The sequence below is a fragment of the Serinus canaria genome, chromosome 1, assembly GCF_022539315.1.
Source record: "Serinus canaria isolate serCan28SL12 chromosome 1, serCan2020, whole genome shotgun sequence".
Classification (NCBI taxonomy): domain Eukaryota; kingdom Metazoa; phylum Chordata; class Aves; order Passeriformes; family Fringillidae; genus Serinus; species Serinus canaria.
In genome coordinates this window covers 1,530,001-1,554,372 of record NC_066313.1, presented here as the reverse complement: position 1 = coordinate 1,554,372, position 24,372 = coordinate 1,530,001, and the positions used below count along the sequence as shown (strand labels likewise).

General features: G+C 42.8%; 1 protein-coding gene across 1 annotated transcript in view; it reads left to right on the top strand.

The window, feature by feature from the left end:
• ADAMTS5 (ADAM metallopeptidase with thrombospondin type 1 motif 5) overlaps positions 1 to 4,671 on the top strand; it is a 37,761-nt gene extending 33,090 nt beyond the window's left edge. The window contains 1 exon segment of the mRNA XM_050970863.1: positions 757 to 4,671. Within this exon segment, the coding sequence (XP_050826820.1) occupies positions 757 to 1,321 (565 nt within the window). The 3' untranslated portion in view covers positions 1,322 to 4,671.
• The last annotated feature ends 19,701 nt before the right edge of the window (positions 4,672 to 24,372 follow it).

The following is a 24,372-nucleotide window of genomic DNA, read 5'->3' as shown; positions in this document are numbered from 1 at the left end:
CAGTGAAGTTAAAATAACATACTTGAGATAGTGATAAATTCCAGCACACTTGCAGGTTTTGAATGCTTGTCACTTTTGGTAAAAGAGTTTAATCTCTTTTCCTAAATCCCAGTTGAGATAGTTCCTAACTAGTGGAGAATTCTGTGGTGGCACAGATGAAGCCTTTGGGTGCCCCTCTTATTAGACACTTGACGATTAATCTTTGGCTTTATAAATTTCAAAGTAAACAAATTTTTCCTCGGTGATCAAGGCTATTTTTAAATGTTCCCAAGGTACCTCTACCCAGCTGTTCCTCTGCTTGTGCTTTCCTTAATCATCATTATAGCAAAGACAGCAAGAAACAGCTGTAACCAATGCATATCTCATTATCTTTTCCTTGGCAGGCAGCGCGTGCATCGTATTTCATATCTCCCACCCTTTGCTGAAATCTATAAGCTATCTGTTATTTTTCATTCCTCTGGTATCTGACCCACGTCAGACTGTCCCTAAAGCTAAAGATTAGGCAATCTGCAAGAAGTGCAGTAGAAAGTTCTTGGAGAATACGAAGAACAACACAGCAGGCCAAGAGTGGAACCTGGTTAAATTAATCTTAGGGAAAATCCAGGTGGCCTGAAGTGAAATGAAGCAAGATGTTGTTGTCCACAGGTTGGACTGAAAGATCTGTTCCAGCCTGCTTGGTCCTGAGATTCTGTGTCGTGCCAGTGAGGCATTTGTGAGGCATTGCAGTGAGACTCTCCCTTCTTTCCCTTCCTTCAGCAAGGGCTACACGGACGTGGTGAAGATCCCCGAAGGGGCCACCCACATCAAGGTGCGGCAGTTCAAGAGCAAGGACCAGAGCAGGTTCACGGCCTACCTGGCCCTGAAGAAGAAGAACGGGGAGTACCTGGTCAACGGCAAGTACATGATCTCCACCTCGGAAACCATCATCGACATCAACGGCACCGTCATGAACTACAGCGGCTGGAGCCACAAGGACGACTTCCTGCACGCCATGGGCCACTCTGCCACCAAGGAGATCCTGATCGTGCAGATCCTGGCCACCGACCCCACGCAGCCCGTGGACGTGCGCTACAGCTTCTTCGTGCCAAAGAAACAGGGCCAGCTGCCAAACTCCGTCCCCAGCGGCGGCGGCAAAGCGACGGCGGCGGCCGCGCAGCCCCGCTGGGTGACGGGGCCGTGGCTCTCCTGCTCTCGAACGTGCGACACGGGCTGGCACACCAGGACTGTGCAGTGCAAGGATGGGCACGGGAAACTGGCCAAGGGATGTCTGCTCTCCCAGAGACCCTCAGCGTTCAAACAGTGCTTGCTGAAAAAGTGCTAACCTGTGGTGGTGAGCTGCTCTCCAAGAGGTTTGAGTAAGCCGCTCTTGGCATACTGGTGTCCGGTCTGCCCACAGAGATGGAAGCAAAGGCTTCAAAGTACTTGTGTTCAGTCTCTAATTATGGGCAGAATCTGCCTGTTTGGACCAAATGAAGATGTGCACTGCTTTAAATATTAGTAGGGTGGTCTTAATACGTCAAAGAAAGTAAGCGTTAAAGTTGTTATAAGCCCTCTGTGTCTGCAAAAACGTAAAATAAAATAATGCAAAAGAAGAAAAACTAGTGAATGGAGGATCCTGGGATATTTGAAGGTTACAGAATCATCTCCCCTTTTTTCACCTACCTCTACTACAGTATGTCCTTAGGAAATGTCACACATCCCCATGATCCCACAGTAGCTTATTTTATACTGTTTTGTAAATATCTTTCAGTTGGTATATCACTTTATATCACTTCCTTCTATTAAAGAAATCAAAAGACAAACTACATAAGCAAAATGATTGACCAAAGTATATCTGCGGCCCTTCTGGACTTGGTCCATCCTTCAGAAAGGGCCACAGATGTTTTACTGGAAAATGAAGAGCTTGCTGCTGGTGTTAAAAAGTGATACCTTTTGGTTTTGACAAAAGGAAATACGTTTTCATGATAGGAATTTCCTGACAGTATATCAATAATGTCCGACAAATCTTGTGTTTCCACCCCAAAATTCTCAGGAGGAGCCTTGCAGCAGCTTGCAGAGCAGGGAAACCCCCATTGCTCGAGCAGCAGGAGCATCAGCAGCACCTCCTTGTGTGTGTGTGTCAGGCATGCACCCAAGGAGGAGCTGGCTGCAGGAGGAGTTTGTGTACGCTGGGCTTGCAAACCTGCCTGGTTCCAGCTGTGTCACAGCCTGGGCTCCTTGTTGTCACTGAGCAAGAGCTGCTCGAGCTGCTCCTCTCCACAAAACAAAGGCATACTGTGCTTTGTAGAAAACTAGTTAGAGAACCCAAACTTACAGGTGAGGTAATCAAGTGTCTTCTAACTCAGATATTCTGAGGCTGTGTTCAGCTGCTTTCTCTGGTATTTTCTGTATGGCTTCTGCCTTGAATTTAACAATGTGTAATGTACCTACATCTTTTCAAGAGGCTCTCAAGGTCAAAAAAACACAGCAAGCAGTTAATATTTTATCACTGTTTTGTCCATCGTGTCTAACTCTGGTATTCATCTTACCAGCAAAAGTTTGTAACTATTTGTCTTTTTTTTTAATTGTTTTGTGTGTGTTTTGGGTTTTTTTTTTTTTTAAGCTATAGAAGGCATTCATGTTTTGTATATCTACCACATTTGGGAGGAAGAGGGGTCACTAGGAAGTCAAACCACATCAGGATGTGGAGGACTTGTCCAATATCAATAAGACTGTTTCCACAGCACGGGCAGTAGCTGGTAACAGTTTTCCTTGGCAGCAATTCCTGAATCCTCTTATTGTCTTGTGGAAGTTCTGTGACTGAGGCTGGGCATTTCACCTTGAGCAGGTGGAGGCCTGAGAGCAACCCTGGTAAAATTGCTCTCTTTAATATCAGCAGGCTTTGAATGAGACCCTAAGATAACAGGCACCAAAATAAATGGTAAAAAGCCACTGACAAAAGTAGAACCCCATCTTTTACTCCTTTGTTAAACCACACAGGAGAGCAGGAGACTGCAGGAGGGTTTTCAGACAAGCCTCAGCTGTAAGTCCGTGGTACTTGAGCACTGGAACACCTCAGGCTCTTCTGAAAATCCCAGGCATTAAATCAGCAGGGAAAACTCGCTGGAGTGTGGAGCAAGAAGGGCAGGTCTGACTCCAGGCTGACACAAACATGTTTTTGCAACTGTGGCATGTTTGTGTGAACTCTAAAAAATCATGTGATGATTTCAAAACAGCATGGAGTTGCTACATCTACAACTGTGAAATCTGGAGAAGGATCTGGGTTTTTACCCTGTTTTAAATAAACAGTACCAAGGGCAGGGCCACCTCCTCTGTTAAATGGATTGCCAACAAATGTTATTAATCGTCTTTCTAAAATGGTGTGGCCTTCTGTTCAGGAGTAGATCCTGTGCAAAACTGTGGATCTTGAGGAATACTCCCCTTTTATTCCTGATCCCAATCTAAGAACTGAGATCAAGGCTCAGATGACTTGCAGTCCTAAAAAGTAAACTTTATGCCTCCTCTGCCTGTTAAAATAAGATCACTTTGAAATGCTTTATTTTTCCTTCCAAGTAATCCAATTTTGATGCTTAAGTATGTATTACACATGTCCTAGAACCTCTCCAAAAAGTCCATAACAAATAGAAACCATCATGAGAGAAAAATGACCAGGAGATTGAATGTGTCTCAGCATAGACATTTGTCTCAGCATACAGCTGCTGTGTCAAGTGGTGTTTGTATTCTGTCATAATAGAGACAGAATGTGCAAGTATTTGTGTTTGCATCATGGTAATAATTTATTATATATTCAGCAGGCTGATAAAGCTTTTGGATGCTATCTAGGCATGCCATGTGTTGGTGTAAATTCAGAGTTTCCTTAGATCAGGAGTATCTATTAAAAATGAAAGAGTTTACTTAGAAATAAATACAAGAACAAACCACTGCAGTGATTTTCACCAGTGTAGCAATGAAGCAAGTTCACACAAGCAAAGATGTGAGGGGGCAAAGGGGACAGACCAAGGCAGGACCCAAAAAGTGTAAGATAAAGGATAGGCCAACACTTGCTTTTTCAGGTGTTCCTAAATCAGAGTCCAGTTCCAAACCTTGGCTGTGGTAAGGCTGTCCCATGTACCTGATGGATGAAGAATTGGTGCAAGGTCTGTTCTCAGCTGAATCCCCTGTCACTCACACTGTGACATCATTGTTTACATTTCTGCCCAGTGTTGCACAGCTGGATTCATGAAATGCACTGAGGGGATGGAAACCTGGAATTCTGCTCTTGGCACAGCCAGGAACCATCTCAGTGTTAAATTCACTCTGACTTTGGGACACGCTTCCAGTGCCCATGGGTGAATTTGGACCCCAGAGCATCAGTGGGGTTTACAGCATCTGCTTTTCAAGTAGGATATTCTCATTAGGAAAAAGCCTGGCATCTTTGGTTTGACCATGTACAAGAAATTAAGCTTAGCTGCCCTCCTGTGGAAACAGTTTTATCACAAGGGGAAGAGGGAATAATCTTGCGGATTAATAACAACTGTTAAAAAAAAAAAAAAAAAGCAACACAGCACTGAAAAAAATAAAATAATTTATTGTTTTTACAACTGGTATGTGAACAGATGTAATGAATTTATTTATTCTTATTTAACAAAATACGAATTGTGCAAATTCTATATTTAAAATGTTTTGCTATCATCTCTGGCTCTCTTTCTGGCTCTCTTTTAATTTATGCTTCGGGTTTGTGTTGAAAGTACGCCTTGTGAGTTTACATAATATATGGCACTGGTCATTTTTGTATGATTTTATTTAGAAGACTTCCTGCATGGAACAGGAGTATATGTGTATACACACACGTGTAGATGTATATTCTTTTTCTGCTGCCACCTTTTCCTTCAGGAAGTTGCAGTAGCTTTTTTATTTGATGACAACTCATGTTCCAAGCTCCTTGGTACCCTTCAAAAAGCTCTCAACAAGCAAGTCCCAAAGGTCTGCGGACCAAAAAAGCCCTGTAGTGGCACCTGAAGAATTCACAAAACACATTGGTGTCTCAAAGGCACATGCAGTTCATGCTGGAGGCCTCAGTGATAGACCCCCAAAACTGATCCTACCCCTTAAATTGCAGCAGAATTTCAGTAACTGGGAGTCCTCTCCATGCGAGTGAGGTTCCTCTGCCAGCACTCCTCTCTCATGCAGCTTCTTATGTTTAAGTGACAACACTAAGGAGAAAGCTCCTGGGTGTCTCTATAAAATAGCTTGATAAACATATGATTTGGTTTATGAGGACTGAACCATTAAAAAAGTTGTTTTTTCTATGTTATTACTGTTTATATACATATATAAATATGTATATATGGCTATAAAAGGTCAAAAGTCCAACTTGGAAGGCTTTGCAATGTTTTACTTCATTGTATTTCAGCTCTTTGCACCACATCAGGCAGTTAGATAAAAAAAACCAAACAGCAAAGCATGTTTCCACGAGAATAATACCTGGTTTTCTTCCAGTTCAACTTTCTGCACTCATAGACCAACACAAATGGCTCTGCCAGGGCACTGCCAGAGCCTGCACATAAACAATTCCACACTGCTGGAAGTCACCTTGCTCCAGTGTTGACCTCAGTTAAATTCCAGCTTAGCCTCTCCTCTGCCACCCAGGCACTGCCCAAAGGCAGTCAGCTTTAGAGGAATTAGGGATGGCCAGTGGGTGATGCTTCCTCTCAAGGCCCTATCCAAAATGCCATGGAATACAAAGCTGGGCTTTGATGATCTTAAGGGCAGGCTTTGAACAAGGTTTCCTCATTAATTGTGGGCTTTCAGCAGTAAGTTCTGGTGAATGTTTCAGCAGTAAGTTTCTCCTCATGCCATGCTGTTGTCACTGAGGAAGTGGAGCCTATAGCAAGAGGTAAAATTGGATTCTTTGGGCATAGGCTGGAATTCTCAGGGGAAAAAAAAAGTTAACGTGGTTTGGAGAATTTTTCCTTTTTTTCATGAAGTGATTTGATTTTTATAGAGCTGCCAGAGTGCCTCACTGCATTCATACTTGCCGTGGTCAACATTTTCAAGGGCTTTTTTCCTGTGGGTGCCCTTAGATTAACTTGTATAGTAAAGCTAGTTCAATTCTTGTTTCAAACAACATTGCAAATGCAGATACTTTTCTGGTTTATTACACACACCAGCAATGTCTCAATGTAAGAGAGATAATTGGGTCCTCAGCTGGCACCCCATAAGGGTCTTTGGGGCTTAGAAGGTTTAACCATAAGCACAAGTTTTCAGTGATAAAGTTTGAAAAGCCCTAAACACAGGTGAGTGGTGTAAGAGCTCCTCCCCACACCACACCAAACATCCCAACACCATCCCGCTGCTCTCCATTCTGTGAGTCACAGGACAAAACTCACAGAATCTTTTGCACTGGAAGTTGTCTGTGGAGGCTCAGAACCAGTGTAAGGACAGTAAAATCCTCTCCACAAACACCAGCCTGGCACAGACCATGTTCAGACACCCATGGCTAAGTGCAGGTGCATATTTTGTGTGTGTGCTTGTCTATGTGAGTACTTGTGTCTCCATAACTCCCACTCCCAGGGGGAAAAAAGTTACACTGGGTTTAGTAATACATAAATTTAGAGTTACTTCATGGCATCATTGGCTTTGCTGGAGGTGCTTCAGACTTACGCCACTGTGACAGCATCGTTTTTTCTTTATTTATAGTAGCTGGTTTACACAATTTACCATGTGAACTGTGAAATCTGCAAATAGGTTCTCTTATGAAACATAGTGACAGGCATACAGGCATTGTTAAAATCCCATCAGATACAGGAAATATGCTGAATTAAGTAAGTTGGAGACAGGGTATAATTCTGTAGAGCAATAAATTTAACTTCTATTGCCAGGTCATCTGCTTAGCATCAGATAAGAAAAAACGAACAAGGTATTACAGGCAAGACTAAGGGGAAAGCACAAAGTTTGGGTTTGCTTAGTTGACTTCACGTGTCCCTTTGTGCACTGTCAGTGTCAGCATATTGTGGGAAGTCACTTTGTCACCTGGCTGAAATACCAGTATCCTTTCAGAAACCAAGATGTGTCACAAAACTTATTTTTCATCCTAGTCTGTGTTTAATCAGAGGGAGTTCATATTTTTAGAGCACCACTGTGTCAGCCAGTTTACAACATCAAAATATGATACACAAAATATAAATTCCTTTGAAGTGAACTGTGCAAGGTCTACACTGTACAATGACACACAGAAGGCCAACATTTTGTTTTGTAAACTACTACATATGTATAATTTACCAGCTGTAATCTTAAAACACTTGACTCTGTGATTTCAGTAAAAGTAATAAATACAAACTGTATCATAGGTCCAGAAGATTTGTTTATATGGTATATCTGGGGGTCTCTGCTCTTTGTGCCCCACTGCAGGCAGATGAGCAAAAAGATCTTGAGCATAAATTTAAGACATAAATAATTCTTTCTGTATGTGAACCCTGTGTTTTAGTTGTGGTGGGGTGGAGTTCCAGAGTGTCTGGGGGAGTTGTGAAACAGCGGGAAAGTACAGAAGGTGGTGTTTGTTATAAGAGTCATAATTATCCATCTAAAGCAATCTCAGAGCAATAAAGACCTGCCAGAAGGGATGGTGTTGGTGCACTCTGCGTGCTGAGATGGTGGCACAGAAAGGTGAGAGGTTTTTTGGGGAGACAGAGTTGCAGATACTCCAGTTGAAGAGTGGCTCTTCAGAGGCTCTATTACAAAGATTTACTTTTCTAATAGAACCTTATAATTCATTTTCCATGCTGATTTCTCGCTTATCCTTTCACATTCCACAACACGACGCTGGGAGCTTTTCTTGTTCCCAAAAATGGTGCTTTCCAAAAAGATATTCTTCCCAAAAGTAAAACCAAACTCATCCTGTCTAAATCTTACCCCATGTGTGTGTCTAAATCTATTGATTGCTGGCATTTTTATGAATTTTGGATTTTGCCTTTTATTAACTTGGAGGTTTTGCTTTCTTGTGTTTTACAAATTGTGAATGAAATTGGGTTTTATTTACAGAAACAGTTTATATATGCCTAGGAACATCTTTTCTTCCTAGGCTGTTAAATAATGGCAGTGCAGCTTTACAGAGCTGTCAGTACCTACAGAGGGCCCCAAGCTCTTTCCAAAAAAGTCTTATCACCACAGGGACACATGCCTTCTCCACAGCTTTGCACAGAAGCTGCAATGTCACTGTGATCATGGCAGGTCCTGTCTCCCCAAAATTCCATTTTCATTTCCCACTTCAGAGTTTGCAGTAGCTCAGAGAAAGCCATTACTGGCAAGGGAAATCCATTGGTGTACAAATCAAATGGAGCAGACACAGCATTACAGACTTTCCCAAATGTCCAGCGCTGCCATAATCCAATTACTGTGCAGGGACTGTTCTGTATCAGGAAGATGAACTCATTCTCTCTTAATGCATTTTCCATCTCATCACACTGTGACATTTCACCTCTTCAGAAACTGTCTGCAATTACATGTGAGGAGGGTGATCTTTATTCCCAAGTTTCTTAACTTGTAGATCCAAATCTCAATTTTAGATGGGGATGGAAGATGGATTTGATCCAATTTCAGTATTCAAACCAATCTTTTTTCTTTTTCTTTTTTTTTAAGGAAAAAAAACCCAGTTTTTGAAACCTCCAAGTACATCCAGTAATCAAACTAAAAAATGTACAAGTCTTTCCACATTGCTTATGCTGTTACCTCATTCTCCAGTACTCTGTGAAGTTTAAAGCAATAAATCCATCATACTTAGACCACTCACCATTCTAAGCTGACCCAAGAAGAGGGTTGAAGAGGTAGTGCATGGGAAAAAGAATTTACAAAAGCCAAGGAAAAAAGACTCTTTTCCATGCTTGGAGGGCCAGGGCGGCAATCTCTTTGTTTTCCCTTGATTATTCTGGGGAAAAAACCCACATCTAAGTGAAAAGTCACAGATGTTTTCTTAAGCAGCTGCTCAAGAAGGCTTTGTTGTAGCAATCTAAGGCTGAGCTCATTAAAACAGCCATTTTGGCCATTGCTACCGTAGTGACTGCTGCAAGTGTTGCTAAAGAAACACAGTGAGACAAGGAAGTTGGATGGAATTCTGGAGCACGTAGGTGTGGGAGAAAGAAGGGTGAAGAGCCCTTACTCCTTTTGAACTTTAAGCTGCTGGGTAGCAGGTGCTGTGCCCTCTCCCAGTGGGATGCCTCCCATGCCTGTGGAACATTTTGCTTATGATCAAAGGCCAAATGCCTTGGTGAAGTTTGCAGATGTGAATTTTGCCCTGGTAACCACGTAAGGGCCATACTCACCTCTTAGTGCATATAAACTACATTTTGGGGGGGGAAACATGTAAATTGCATGCAAATTGCACCTGGCTGGCCATGCAGCAGGGAGAACCATTGGGAATCAACCCTGCAAAGCCACGGAGGGACCAGAGAGGAACATCACAGTGAACACCAGTGATGCCTAAAGTTTTAACTTTCATATTTTTCAGATTCTGTACTGCATTGGTATATAACTCTGAACTTCATACAAGGTGTTAGCAAGCTCTCCTCACAGCTCAGTCAGACAAAACAATCCTTTTCCAGCCCCAGAACCAAGGACACCATTACAGCTTCAGGTGAAAAAAGTGCAAAACAACAGGGAACTGAGGAGGGCAAATCTGGGAGGATGGGACTTCATCACCTGAAGCTGTAATTGGACAATGAACCCCAATACGGCAATGGACCAAAGCTTATAAAAGTGTAAACACTCGTGACACACCGTCCATCTTAGGTGCAGCTTGGGTAGGGCCACGACCAGGCTTTTGTACTGCCCAAGGTGTATCCTGTGAAGACCTTTTTGATAAATCCCTACTTTATTCCTTTAACACTGTCCAGCCTGTGTTCCAGGAAGCCTCTGGAGGCACCACCGGGACGGTCCTGTCGCGCCCCAGAGCATCGGGGAGCTCACATCTTGAAATAGTTGGGAGCTGGCAGCAGGCCACCCATGCGAGGGCCGAGATGGCAGCTGCCCAACAAACAGGCCCAGTTACCTACTAAAGGTGGTCTGTAACTGAAGGGGAGCAGAAATTCCACTGGAAACTTTCCGAGAGCACTTTAAAGTGGTCGATCTGAGGCCGGGCCCTGCCCACTGGACGCAGGCCTTCGCCGAAGGCCTCGCTGCGCTAGGCCGGGTTCAGGCCAGAACAAACAGCGCTGGGCGCATTCTGTGTGGGCTGGGAGGAATGTTTTCTCACTGATATTTATGTGGCATGCTAAGATCTGACAGCCATCCAGAGGGGGGTTTGGGGCCAGTGTTTCGTTTTAAATACAGGCTGCACAGGGAGGAAGGAGAGCAACGTGCAGTGGCATTGCTCGTGAGGGGTGATGGGAGCGGCAGAGCCGAGACGGGCTCCGTATGGCCAAGCAGAGATAGAGGTTGTTTCGACAGGAATTTGAGCTATGAAAGGATTTAAGGGGAAATTACCAACCAGTCTGGCACTCAGATGCCAAAATACACAGGCAGACTTGGCTGCACAGGCACGCTGTAATGCTCCTCAGCTTGGTTTCAAAGGGAGAAGGGAAGCGGCAGGACCTGGCTGTGGAAACCTCAGCCTCTCCATGCACGCAGGGAATAAAAAATCTCCATCACGACACCACCCCTTTGCTGGGATCAAATCAAACTCTAAAGAATTCTACATGAAGAACTGTTCCTTCAGAGAACAGAAGAAAGAAGCAAATGATGCTTTGCTTCCCTCTCCATCAGAATATTTTGCATTTTGGGATGAGTTTTTGTGCATTTTTGGCTACTTTCCCCCCAGAATAGGCCAGGTACAGATGAAGCCAGAACCTAAGGCAAGCTGTGATGTTGCTGAGGAACAGCTTTGCCTCCAGAAGGTCTCTGCCTGCCTCAGCCTGCTCAAGGCTTTCCCAGCATGGCCCCAGACTCAAGCTCCTCTTCCCCAGAGCCCACATCTTCTCCCCCCAGAGCCATTTTCTTTGGCTGCATTCATAATGTGTATTTAAATCATCACCTGGTTTGCTTTCAGAGCTGGTCAGGTTTCTAGAAATATGGAAAAGAGGATGTCTAATACCAGATAGATTAGGGGGAAAAAACCACATCAGAAAAAAAAAAAAGAAATTAGGAGGTGTAGTTACTTCTCATTTACGACTACAAAAGAGAAAAAGAAGGGGAAAGCTCCAAGAAGGAACAGTATCTATGAACTGTATCTCTTCTCTCTTGAATCTGGATGTAAGCCATAACCAAGCAGCGTTCAAAAACTTTGGAAAACTCAGGGAGTTAATTTAGATCTCACAGAACTCAATATCTTGGGCTAAGCTTTAAAATATAACACAGAACAGCTAAAATAAGAGAATAGAGCAGCAACAGAGGAAAAAATTCTTTAATTTTTAATTAGATACATCAAGGAGGAAAAATTAACTAAGAAGGGAGCCCAGATGGTTTAAGATCATTTCATACAAGGTTAAATGTAAGAGATAAACACAAGGAAAAAAAATTTGATTCCAAAAGGATAAATATGGATTTCCATTAGAAGCAGTAGCTGAAGAATTTATAGCCCATTTTTAATGACAATGTGGATATTGTTACTAAAAACCTGCAGCCCAGACAGGTCTAACCTTTTAAGCCTTTTTAAAGCCTAGTTCATTTGTTTAATTAGATATTCCAGGAGGCTCCTGCTCCTGCATGGAAGCAATGGTAGCTGCTATATACATTACAACTCCTGAAGGGGTGGGAGTGAGTGAGGCACTCCTGATGTACCTCTCAATGTAACAGTGGCTTTCAGAGCAAAGGCTTAGCAGGGAAAAATAGAATTTCTTTGTACACCTGCTCAGGCCAGGAAGATGCACCTCAGAGACACAGGATTCAGGCACCAGCTTGATTAACAAGATTAACCCCAAGGGTTAAAAGAAAAACCCTGGGACTGGGGTGAGGCTCCCTGCTGGAGGTGCATCATGACCAAGGGTTGCAAAAGGCTCCTTGAGAGACAATTTCTGTGCTGACCAAAGAAATTTGTGAAGATGAAGGGATAAATCCTGCCTGGGAGCCAGTCCTTGAGCAGGGCTGTGAGACCAATTCACCTGACTTGGTTCTGTGAGTAAATCACTTGGGACACAGCTCAAAGCACTGCAGGGAAGTAGCTGGAGGACCACAAAAACTACATTGGTGTCTATATGGCAACAGGCAGAGGTTATTTTAGCAGTGTGAAATGTTTTCAGATTCCAACAGCATGCAAATAGTGCCAGAGTAATTTGCCAGTGACAATAATGTGTGGTGTAATGCTGAGGATGAAAAGCCTTCAGCTGGGTTTGACCCAGTATAAACCATCCCTGGGTTCTACTCCAGTTGTTTGCAGTGTTTATCAACTATATCTGGGCTTTTTATCTGGGTCATATCCATCACTTGAATAAAGATAAATATTAAATTATGTCTACAATTACAGCTGCAGTTAAAAATGTAACTTTTATTTCTAAGTCATTCCAGTGAATTTGTAAATCCCATCCTTAAAGCTTTTGAAAAACATACTCTTTTTTCACTCTGCTATTTAACACCAGAGTGTGGCTCCAGCCAAAACCTGAAATCCCACGCAAGGCAGATTATGTTCAGCTCTCTGGCTGTCTGTGTATTTTCCTCTCCTATGTACCTTACAAGCCAAAGCCTGAATTTAGCCCTAAAAGCATATCCTGAGCATACACTCAGGAGACCACATTCAGGATCCTGCCACCCATCATACTGAACTGATGGATTCTACCAGGATTGGTAGTAAAACCATCATTTCAAAAAAGGCTCTTTACTTAAAGCCTTTTTTTTCTTTTTCTTTTTTTTTTTGTTTTAATGGTATAGTAGTTATGGCAACTGCTTCCTGCCACCTCTGCTGCCAAAAGCCACAATCCATCCATGAAAAAGAGCTCCTCCATCCAAACACATTTTTCAGTGGACAGCAGCATTCCCTGGCTGGAGCACACTCTTCCCTTCCCTTCTGCCAAACAAAATGTGTAACGAATGTGAGCTAAGAGTGAGGAATTAAGTGAACTCCTTACAAATGACTTTGTATTTTTACACAAACATGCAAGAGACAAGAAATAAGAACACCTCTCAGGGAGGGTTTAGAGGGAGAAAAGGGTAGTGAACCCCCAGGGCTGTTCAATGAAAGAAAATGTTTTCCTTTCTTAGAACACGTTTGGAATTCAAACTCTTAAAAGTCTTGGCATAATACTAATTAAAAAATTGGGGAGTTATTTCCCCTTTTCCCTTAGTTTTATTCTACCTCTGAGGTCAGTGGCAGGATTTCTCAAGTCTGGGGTATTTCCTGCAAAATGATCAAAGTTTGCTGTATGAATTTGAAAAGAAAATGTTCCTATTATTTGCTAGTCCCATAACTCTGTTTCTGTGGGCAATTCTTCCTGGTCTTGACCAAAGTAAGTCTTAAACTTCTTCTTTGACAACATGGTTTAGAAAAGCTTTACAATTGCTTCTATAGGCTGTATTAATAACTATTATTTCCCCCCACCTCCAGGTGTAATTCCAATGCAGAGCTGTTTGGATCTTGCTTGTCTTCTTGCTTTGTGGGCTGTGACCTTTCACCACCCAGAAAATAATTAGTACATTTTCTAGCAGATAGCTGGATGTTTTCATGCCCTCTTATTATGGGAAAACATTGTAACAGAGCACTGGAGCAAACAGTTCAATGTGCTGTTCTTTCAAGCCCCTGTGCAGCAAATGAATTTAAATTTACAAGAATGTCAAAAATTGAGGGAATCAAGAATGAGCAGCGGCTTATAAAGCAGGAACTCTCCAATATGGACTGAATTTGGAAGTTTTCTCAAAATGCACTGCAACCATCACGATTCAAGTCCCTTGGAGATTTTTGGCTGCCTGTGAGAAGACAAGGCATGGGTTCCAGGTCTAATTAGGCATTGCACGCATTGGGGTCATTAATGATTTCCACCACAGTAGCTTCAGCCAATGAGATATTTTGCAAACAAATGGCAGAAGCACAGTGTGGGCACCCAAACACACATACAGTACACAAGCTGGAAATCATGGGAAATAGAAGGGAAGGTAACAACAGAGACACGGGTCCAATCCAAAATTTTATGTCAGTATTATCAGCTTTACTTCCAGATTCAACAACACATTGCAGCAACAGGAGAACCAGCAGAAATGAGAAGGCAAAGCTCATACATATGATGCCATGAAATAAATTGATGTTTGCGTTTCCAAGGATTGACTGATTAACTCATTGCTTGGATTTTTTTCCCAAGTGAGTTATGCTGGGTTGATCCAGGCCTAGCCTAACTAAAAGACAGTGCTGCCATTCAAATCCTAATCCTAATGAAATATCCCCAAGTTCCCCTTAACTGTGAGGCTGAGCTGCAAGATTTCAGAATTTTTCTAGGCTTGCACAGGTCAAATGAAGTGGTGACAAACAGGCACCAGAAGATATTCTTCCCCCTGTTTCCCTGCTGAAGCAACTGGAAGACATAAAAGTCATAATTATCCTGGTTTAAGTCACACAGTGAGCAGAACCACAGGCAGGAATGTACCGTGGGCTTCTAGGCTCCAAAATAGTGATATAAAACAACTGTTCCTCTGTTACCAGGATTTTTTACAGCTGCTTTCAGCATCAGGTTTACATTCACAGTTATTTTTTCATTCCAGCCACCCCTTGCAGCTGCATCCACAGAAGCAGCTCCACACTGCAGACAGGAGCAGTGGCCATGCCTACAGAACCTTTATTTAGTCAAACCACGTACCTTTGCTAATTGACAGAAAATCCCAGAATCACTGAGGTGGGAAAAGACCTCCAAGACCATCAAGTCCAAGTTGCATCTGATCCCCTCCTTGTCACCAGCCCAGAGCACTGAGTGCCTTCCTTGGACATCTCCAGGGATGGGGACTCCAAACCTCCCTGGGTAGCCCCTTCCAAGGCCTGAACACCTTTCCAGGAAAAAAATTCCTGCTGATATCCAACCTGACCCAGCCCAAGGCTGTTCCCTCTCCTCTTGTCCCTGTTCCTTGAGGCAGAGCCCGACCCCCGTGGCTGTCCCCTCCTGTCAGGGACTTGTGCAGAGCCACAAGGTCTCCCCTGAGCCTCCCTTCCTCCAGGCTGAGCCCCTTCCCAGCTCTCTCAGCCTCTCCTGGCGTTCCAGCCCCTTCCCAGCTCTCTTCCCTTCCCCGGACACGCTCCAGGCCCTCCATGTCCTTCTTGCAGTGCAGAGCCCAGAACTGCCCAGCTTGGTTTCTTCTGCAACTGACTGAGGCTGCACTCGATCCCTTCATCAAGATCATCAATAAAGATGTTAAACAGCACTGAAGATATCAAACAGGACTGAAAAGCAGGCACCTAAGAGGTACAGTGCTTGTGGCTTTTGCCCCTGACCTTAGGATCAAATGAACAGTGACCCACAGGCTCTTGCTTCTCCCCAGTGCTGTAGGGCCTTATAGATGGAAAATCTCCCTTTGACCAGACAAATCCACCCCTGGGCTCCAATTGCTCTACAAGCTGCATTATGGAACAATGGCTGACTTTTCTGAGAGTAGATCTGTGAAGACAAACACTGCTGTCATAATTTATTCCAGTGGCACGCTGTCTGCCAAGGCTGCATTACACTGCTCCTCTTATTTATTTATTTTTTAAAGCCTGAATATATAAAATAGTTGCAACTGTTTAATGGACTTTCAAGAATGTAAAAGAAAATATTTTGACACTGTGGAAGGGATTTCTCCCAGGACTTTTGGATGTGCCTCTGAACAGTGTTTATAGGTACCTTTAGGATTCAGCATGGAGACAATGGGAACTTCACTCATGCTCTCCTTTTCAGCCTGCAGTGGATGTCCCTAGTGGGTCAGCTGGACTGCACATTCCAAATGTGTGCTCCTTTCCAGTGACAAAGGGTTCAGATGCAGACAGGCACAGTGCAGATGTCTGAGGCTGAGTGAGATGAATCTCCTTCCAGGTCTCAAAGGGCTCAAAGTGCTTGGGAGCAGTATCCTGTTTCCAAAGAGTTTTCAAGTAAGAACTCCATTCCAAATGACCATAATTCTTTCCAAAAATTGACTGGATGAAGGCAGGTTTGTTCTGCAGCATTTTTTTTCACTGAGCTACCATTGTGAGAATTAGTAATGTTCCAATTCAGCCTCTCTCCCTCCCTATCATCCCTCCCCTTGACGTCCTCCAGCTCTTACATCACTGCAAAGTTATCTTCGAGCCCAAAGTAAGAAACTGTACCTCCTCTCTGCTATAGAAAATATCTGCAGTGCATTCAAATCCCTCCAGAACGTGAAGGTTGCAATGATTGTCAGAAAAATGCTTTGCTCACCTTCCCCTGCACAAAATATATTCCTGCAGAGTGACCTAGTTATTATGCTGCGACTTATTTTCAGATTTTTTTTAAATTAAAATATGAAGTTGTTTAAAATCAAATTAGGAAGGCCTTGGAGAGATGTACAAGTATTTGCTTCACTTGGCCTTGATGCACAACATCAAAATTGTAACTACAGAGCTTTTAGAGTCAATTCTTGAAATACATATTTGCAGTGGTTATTAGAACTCAGTATCCCTACTGCACATCCAATATTGGCAAGCCTTTAGCTTCAAGGAGCTGGGAGTGTGAGATCCAAAATGTGGCCATGAAACACACAGAGGCTTTGATTGCTCTGCATTGTGCAGAATCTCTCGGTGAGGAACTCTTGTTGCTGTGCTACCAGCACAAAGGGAACCCAGCTCCTCACCCCTTTGCTGTGTGTGTATTTCCACTGTCTCTCCTCTCTTGCCTTTACTCCATGGTGAATAAATGTAATCGAGCCAGCTGCTGCTTTCATGTCTGTGCAGTTTTTCTGCAGGTGGCACTCAGTTCTCTTGAACGTGCTCCAGCTCATTCCCTGAAGAAAACCCCAACATCCAAACTTCTCATTTTGATTATAACCAAATAGTTAGGCAGTAAGAAAGGCAGAAGTGAGCGAATTACTGAACTCATAGAGGGGAAAAGCTTTGGAGCAACCAGTACAAATTTTTGTGTCTGGTCCCTTGGAAGTTTCTTTTCATCCTCCTACTTTAGCTGCAGTTTTACAGGCAACCACATTCAAAAGAGGAGCCTCATAAAAAGGAGAGTCAAATATTTGTGGAAGGTGTTGGATCTCTCAACTTCTTTTGCTATCCAAATGATTTCTGCTCCAAGCAAGGGTGGTGCTCAGTGTTCTTTCATTTGTATCATTTATTATTAACATGTATTTGATTAAAATAATGAAACTGAAGTAATTGTAGAAAATTACTCCCACAGGATGTGAGGATTCCTCCTCTAGCATTTTCTGTGAACACTCTCATCTTTATGGTTTGGTATAAATTAGAGGCCACTTCTGAGTGTTTAGAGGTTATAAATATGAAAGGGGTGGTTTTTTCCCTCCTTCAACTATTACATCATAAAATGAGAAGTGACTAGCAAAAACATGTCTTACTGCAGAAAATAAGCTAATTTAAAAATCAAAATAATCAGCCCTACCCATTATAGGAGGGAGTGACAATCAGCTCCTTGCTAACACCTGTCATTCCATGTAGCTCCATGGCCTTTGGTGGGATGGCTCCACATTGCACACACATAAATAAAAATACCTCGGGCCAAATAACCACAGATTTATAAAGGTCAATGTACAGCTTCTAAAGAAACAAATATTTTAAGTGCAGTGCCTAATTCCTGGGTAATTTTAACCCATTTTCACAGCTCACCAAATGTCACATTGTTGTGTTTACAAAGACATGAATGCTTTCATGTGGGCCCAGGGAAGTCATATTTGCAGTGCAAAGTTTACCTGCTTACACAAAAGTCTCCCCAGTTCTCCTGTTGGTCTAACATAGAATTATCTAAAATGATTCCTACTTTTGCACACCAAATTACAGAATTAAGCTAGCGAGCTATTTCTGAGTATTATTAGCAAATTTTTTGTGTGTGGGTGCCTGTGAGCAGGACTAAAAGTTTTTTAGTGCCATCTTTTGGGTGGTCCTAATACTACAGAACAGCTAAATCAAAGCAATTATAGATTTGCCACCATTTCTGTGCCTAGGAAGCCAAGTGTCACTTGTTTCTAGAGAGTGTGGGGATGACACAAACTCAGCAGGAGCAGGAATTGCTGAGAGTGTTTCCATGCTGCATAAAGAACCACCCCCTCCAGCCATTTCTTAGCACACAAATCCCCAAATCCCCAGCAGCAAAATATTTTCCTGTTTAGAAATGCTGGGTTTTTTCCAGCTTTGGTCAATGTTCATGCTATTTTATAAGATAATTATCCATGTATTCAGTCACACCCTATAGCACCAAATTTCTTTCTCCTGCCTCTCAACATAAGACTGACAATAAACTCACTAATGTAATTGTTTCTCTTCTGTCTTTATTCAATATTCCTTGCCAGCTCCCAAAGTAGATCCATGTCAAAATCAGACAAAACCCAAGAATTCAAAACTCCAACTTAACACCTGCTCTGACAATGCAGAATTAAAAGTGTATGTAAGATACTACTCTCATGGTGCCTGGTACATGATAATTACAAAATCTAGTCATAAACCAATGGTTTTAATAGGCTTCTAAATAGGATTAGATTACAATGTCCCTTTGAAAAGGTTGGTTGTCAACTAATAGCACCTTAGGCAAGAAGAAATTGAGTGTACTGAAGTAGGTAATGCTTTCCTTTTGCTTTAATGGGATGAGAGGGCTTTCTACCCCCACTCCTGGACAAATGAGACACTTCCCACAGCAAAGCCTAATTTCACCTGCTGGGGTAAGCACAGGGCTTGGAGGTAGCTGGGCTTTGGTGCCCGGGAGGAGCACAAAGAGCAGGTCAGGGTTTGTCCTGTGTTCCCTGACCCAAGGCAGCAAACACAAAGCCAAAGGAATTACTCATGTGTGGAGCAGCATTTATTTACAGCACTTGGCCCTGGAGTCTAGAACACCAGCTGATCCTTTTTGTGCTATCTGTGAGGGTTGAAACGACATACAGAGCAAAGCTTTGGACAAAGCAGCCTCTCCAGCAAAATGCTGATGTCTGTAATTAAACTTATCTCTGTGTGGTAATGTTCCCCAGGCACTGCTTCCTGCTCCAAGTGCTTGTTGGAGGCTTTCTGGAAGTGTCAGAAGGTTTGCATTCCCCTACTCTTGGATAATCAAAACTGCTTGCAAATTTGTTTGGATGTTGAAACAAGCTCAGGCAGGGAGTTTATGCACGGGTGGTTTGCAGCATTTCAGGAACAGGGGTCTGGAAGTTGCTTCCCTCACTAATGCATCCTTTCCTCTGCTGGGGTAAGAGGTAGATACACGTAATTCAGCCCTGAAATTCATCAATTCCATTTCACAGCTCTCTGTCTCCATCCCTCCTGCTGGAAAACACATCTACACATGTGCCCTCCCTGAAGCAAAAATCACGAGTTAATGCTGTCACTCCTTGCAGTTTCTGAGTGCCTGATGTCATAGCTGGAGTGTTTATAGCCTTTCAATTTGTTTCCGACACCATGTTTGAGTTTGGATCCTTTTGAGGAGGTAAAAAGAGAATATTTTTCTTGGAGAGCTTTGAAATCCAAATTGCAAAGCTGGCAGGGCCCTCTCAGTTAAATTCGGGTTCACTTTTCTGCCTTATTAGCAATTTCTTTGCACAACCTATTTTAGCTGTGTATTTACCATATAAAGCAAAGCTAGCTCAGCTGGCATCACTAGAATTATATAAATGTATGTTTTTAGAAAGTGGAAAATTTTTACCTGTTTGCTAAAATACCTGATGATGCTTTGGTTTTAAAAAGTGTGCTCTGTGTGACAGCTGTGCATATTTGCACTGGAGCTGGGATTTTTATACCACACTCAGTCCATAAATGGCTTTGAGCAACAGCTTCTGAGATTTTTTTAAATAATCAAGAAAGGAAAAGTGGGTGAGGGAAGCTTGGAAATTGTGCTGATCTACTCTGGGACCTTGGAGGTCTCAGGGAAGGGGCTTCCCTGGATGGCTTGGAAGACATAACATACAAGCAGAATGGTTACTGGAATAATTAGAATAATTGGAATGTCAGCCTCAGAAGTCCAAGAAGTCTCCTTCAGTCCATACCCCCCCATTAAATCCCACGCTTCATGGGGACCAGCCCTGCTCCTGCCAGTGCACCCCTGAGCCCAGCAGCAGGCACACAACCTCAACCAGCACCTCCCTGAGTCCAAACCACCCAGATCAGCCACACAGAGGACTCTGTGTCCTCTTCTGCTTGCATTTCCCAAGGGACATGCAGATGTGCAGCTGAGGCAGCCAGAGCCAGAGCTGCAACCCAAAGAATTTGGGGTTGCCTCAGCTGTGTTCCCCACAGACCCAAACTGGGCACCAGACCAGGCCTCTTTCCCAGCAGGAGAGGGCAATGCCAGAGGGGAAGGGGACATGATGTCCACCTCCCAGTCATGTCCATCTTATGGTCATTAAGGATGGCTGAGCTTGTGCAGGCAATTAAATTAATTATTCTGATTAAAAAAATATCCCATGTGAAACAACACTGCATCTTTCTGCCTGCAATATTTTAACAGCATATCTAAATATATTTAGAATTAAAACTTATAATCCTCTGATTAAACTGAAGGTGGAAAACAACTATGAGAGAATGAGTCAAAATACTGAGATTATATAGAATAATACTGGGAAAAACTTTCCTCATACCTATTTTACTCCCTTCCTCTCTTCTTAGGACTTTGCATAATGGTTTGCATTTCAAAGCAAGGAGAAATTGAGTGATGCTGAATGGAAGTTACAGTTTGTAAATTGACTTCTTGATGTTTGGTCTCATGCAGCAGCAATGTTCCCTTCAGAAGATCTAAGAGCAACAAGAGTGAAAATACAGATTTGGTTTGCCTTGGTTTACTACTGTCTGTTTATTTCCTGCAGTGTCCCTGGGATAAACTGACCTGGGGGATGGATGGGTGTTTTGTTTGAAAAGCCTCACTTCTTGTAGAAGACACTGCACATGCTTCCTCTCGATAACATTTGTAAACAGAGCATTTCAGCCAAGTTTTTATGAAGCTTTCTACCCTGTGAGGGGTTAGCACGATGCTGGGAGTGAAGCCTGACTATAAATATTCCCAGGAGTGGGGCCTATGTGTCTGCTGTGTCCCCTTTGTTCCCATCTGTGCCCCAGCTCCGTGTCCCATCGCTGCACAGGGGCTGCTCCTGGGGTGGGAGGTATTAGCAGTGGGAATTGCCCTTGTGCAAGAGAGGTTTTGTGCCACAGGGGCTCCCTGAGCTCAGCCAGGGAGACACAACCAGGCTTCTGCAGGGAACTGGGACAGACAGAGAGGGCAAACCTTCCAAAAACAGAAGGGAGGCTCTGGCTGCCACTGCTCAGCTCCTCTGCCCACAGCACCCACCTGGGCAGCCAGAGGCTTCCTCACCTCACACACTTCCCTGGGGATGTGCCAGCCAGGGACAGCCAGGAAGGGGCAGCATCAACTCAAACCTGATGGAAACAGCTTGATCTATTTTGTCAGCTCCTGGTGGTAGATTTTTTTGCAAATCAGTGTGAAAGAGGAGCTCTCCTGGGCTTAGCACAGCCCTCCATTCCCCATCCTCCTGCACCATTTCAGAGCAAGGCAGAGGAGTCAGGAATTAAGGGGGAAAAAAATAAGGCAAGCAGGCAACATCCTGTCTTTGCTCCTCACCATCCCACTCTAATTGGCAGTAAATTAAATTAACTTTCCCCAAGGTAACTCTGCTTTGTTTATGACAGTAACTGGTAATTGAGCTCCCTGCCTTTACCTCAATTCATGAGCTTTTCTATGTTATTTTCATCCTCCTGTTCTGCTGAGGAGGAATGAGGGATCAGCTGACATTCAGCCCACCATGATACCCTGCAGTTCTTTGTCTAAAATCAATGTTTTATTTCTCCCATTTCATTGATTAAATGGAAATATTAAGCATCCAATGTGTCAGCCACATTACGTGATGACGTCTTGCCTCCAGTTCAGCTGACCTTGTGATTAAAACAACATGTCAGTGCTGATATAGAGAAATTATGTGGATTTAGGGAGACCTTTTTGGAGTTTGATCCATCCCAAGGCACCTAAAATGTCTTACTGACTTACATGCCCTTCTACCTGATGGCAAACAAAGATTTCCCATTCACTTCATCCCCAATATTAAATGTGAAGCAAAACTCAATCTGAAATTAGAGCCTAACATTAGGAAACAAGGGGGATTTAAAGCAGAAAAAACCCCAAGTGGTAATCATCTCATGTCCTGTTCAAAATAAAATTTGCCATAAAATTTGCCAAAAAGCAAGAACCAATCAGCAACATCACGAGCCCCATCCTGAAAATTATGGCAGAGCTACAGGTTCTGCAAATGTCTAAGAACTGCATTGATGTAACAGAGGTATTTTGTATTATTGCTAAGAAATTGCTAAATCCCTTTGTACCTCAGATTTCTACCTGTTAAAGAAGGATAAGCTCTCTAGGGGAATTTAGGAGATACTCATTACTGGCAGTGAGTTGTTCATTTGAGCCCCATCCCTACAAACCAAGAGGAAAGCCCATCCAAGCTTTTAGCAAAGCAGGGATTAGATGAGTCTAAGCATGCATATAAATTGTTTGGAGAGTGGAGAGTGGTTAATCACTTTCCTGAAAGGTTTGTGCCCTTTGCTAAATACACTCACTGCCAATCAACTTTTGATTATCCAGCATAACAGGGAGGAAGGGTGGGAGAAGAGGGGATGAGCCAGGATGAGGGAACTGATGTTTAACTCCACTGAAAATGTTTGTTGCTAATGTTCAAATTTCTTGACACTTTTTATAAGCTGTATCAGCATTAAATGGTCATTGGTCAGAAAAAATGACCTAGCACATCCAGAACAGAGTGGAAATCTTAGTGGACAGTGGCTTTGGAATGAGTGTGGCATCACACACAGAAATCCCAAAGGTAAAAAATCATTAATAGGTGCAGGGATGAGTTTTAATTAAGAGGAATTCCATGGGAACTGTATCATGTCTTGCAGTGCTTGTGAAATCTTCTGTCCACAGCACAGGAGAAAGTGAGGGATCTGTTGAAATCCCAGTGTGATAAAAATATCAAATGTCAGTGGAGCTCAGGGCACTATGAATGTGCTCCTTGCCATTTGCCAAGGGACTTTGGAGCCATTGTTAAAGCTGTACTTAACTTCTGAAACACTTTTAAAGCAGACATGCCATAATGAAGCATTTTGCTTTGCCTGGTTGCTTTTATTTGATCCCTGGCAGTTGTTTTGACCATGAAAATTCAGATTTAGGTCAGCTGTTCACAAGATATTTAGATGGTGGTGAAAATTCTTCAGTGGGAACACTTCTACTACCAGAAAGTGAGACACAAAATCAGACCTCAACAGTCTTTTAAACCACTCATTGTGGATTTCTGCAGGGTATGGACAGGTCTGAATTCACATTCTCATGCAAACTTCCTTCTTTTTAAATAGCAAAATATTTGACTCATGCAACCAGAAGTGTCAGTCTAAATTCCTGCGGCCCAAATTTCTACATCTATTTTTTTTTAATGAACTTTGATAATCAGTAATGTAAAAGCAGAAATTACAAAGAAACACATCACCACGTTAAATCCCATGATTCTCCTCCAAAATAAAAATGTGTACTTCTCTTCAAAGTAATGATGGATATTGTTTTGCTTTTCCCATTTCTGCTGATTATCAAACAGGCAACATTAGAGGTTTTCTCTCTTAACCTTCTTACCCTACATGCAAAATACCAATGGTTGATGACCTCAAAATGAACAATAAATGGAAATACATTAATTAAACATGCAAAACACAAAGACATCAGAGAGAAACAATCTCCAGGAATACTCTTGGAAGTGTTTTTCAGAGGACTTTTTCTACAGCATCAGGTTTTTTATCCCCTATTCAATGGGCCTAATGTGCCATCTGCTGTTTTAATTCTAAATTAATTTTAATTATAACAGGTTTTGAAAGAAGCAATCATTCTGCAGCACTGAAACAAATGAGGTTAGGATGGTTGTTTGTGTTGCCTCTTTTTTTTTTAATTTTGGAAGCAGCCATTACTGCAAACGGTAGTGAAGAAATTAAAGCTTCAGCATTGTTAATCCTGCTCAGAGACCGACAGCATTTGGGTCTGAGCCATAAAAACTGTTCTTGCAAGGCAAAAGGCGATGATCTGACCCAAAAACGATGATGTGGTGGCGCTATCTGGTGGCCTAATTGGCATTACAGTGTCTTGTACTCGGGACAGGCTGTGCTTTCTTCCTCCAAGCACTAGCAATTTCTTTAAAAAGACCGATTTTATGCCTTTTCTGGGTCTTTATCTACGTGAAATCCTGAGAAAGGTCAGTGTGTTTCTTTCTAATTCTTGATTCACACGAACTGTGATTTGGAGC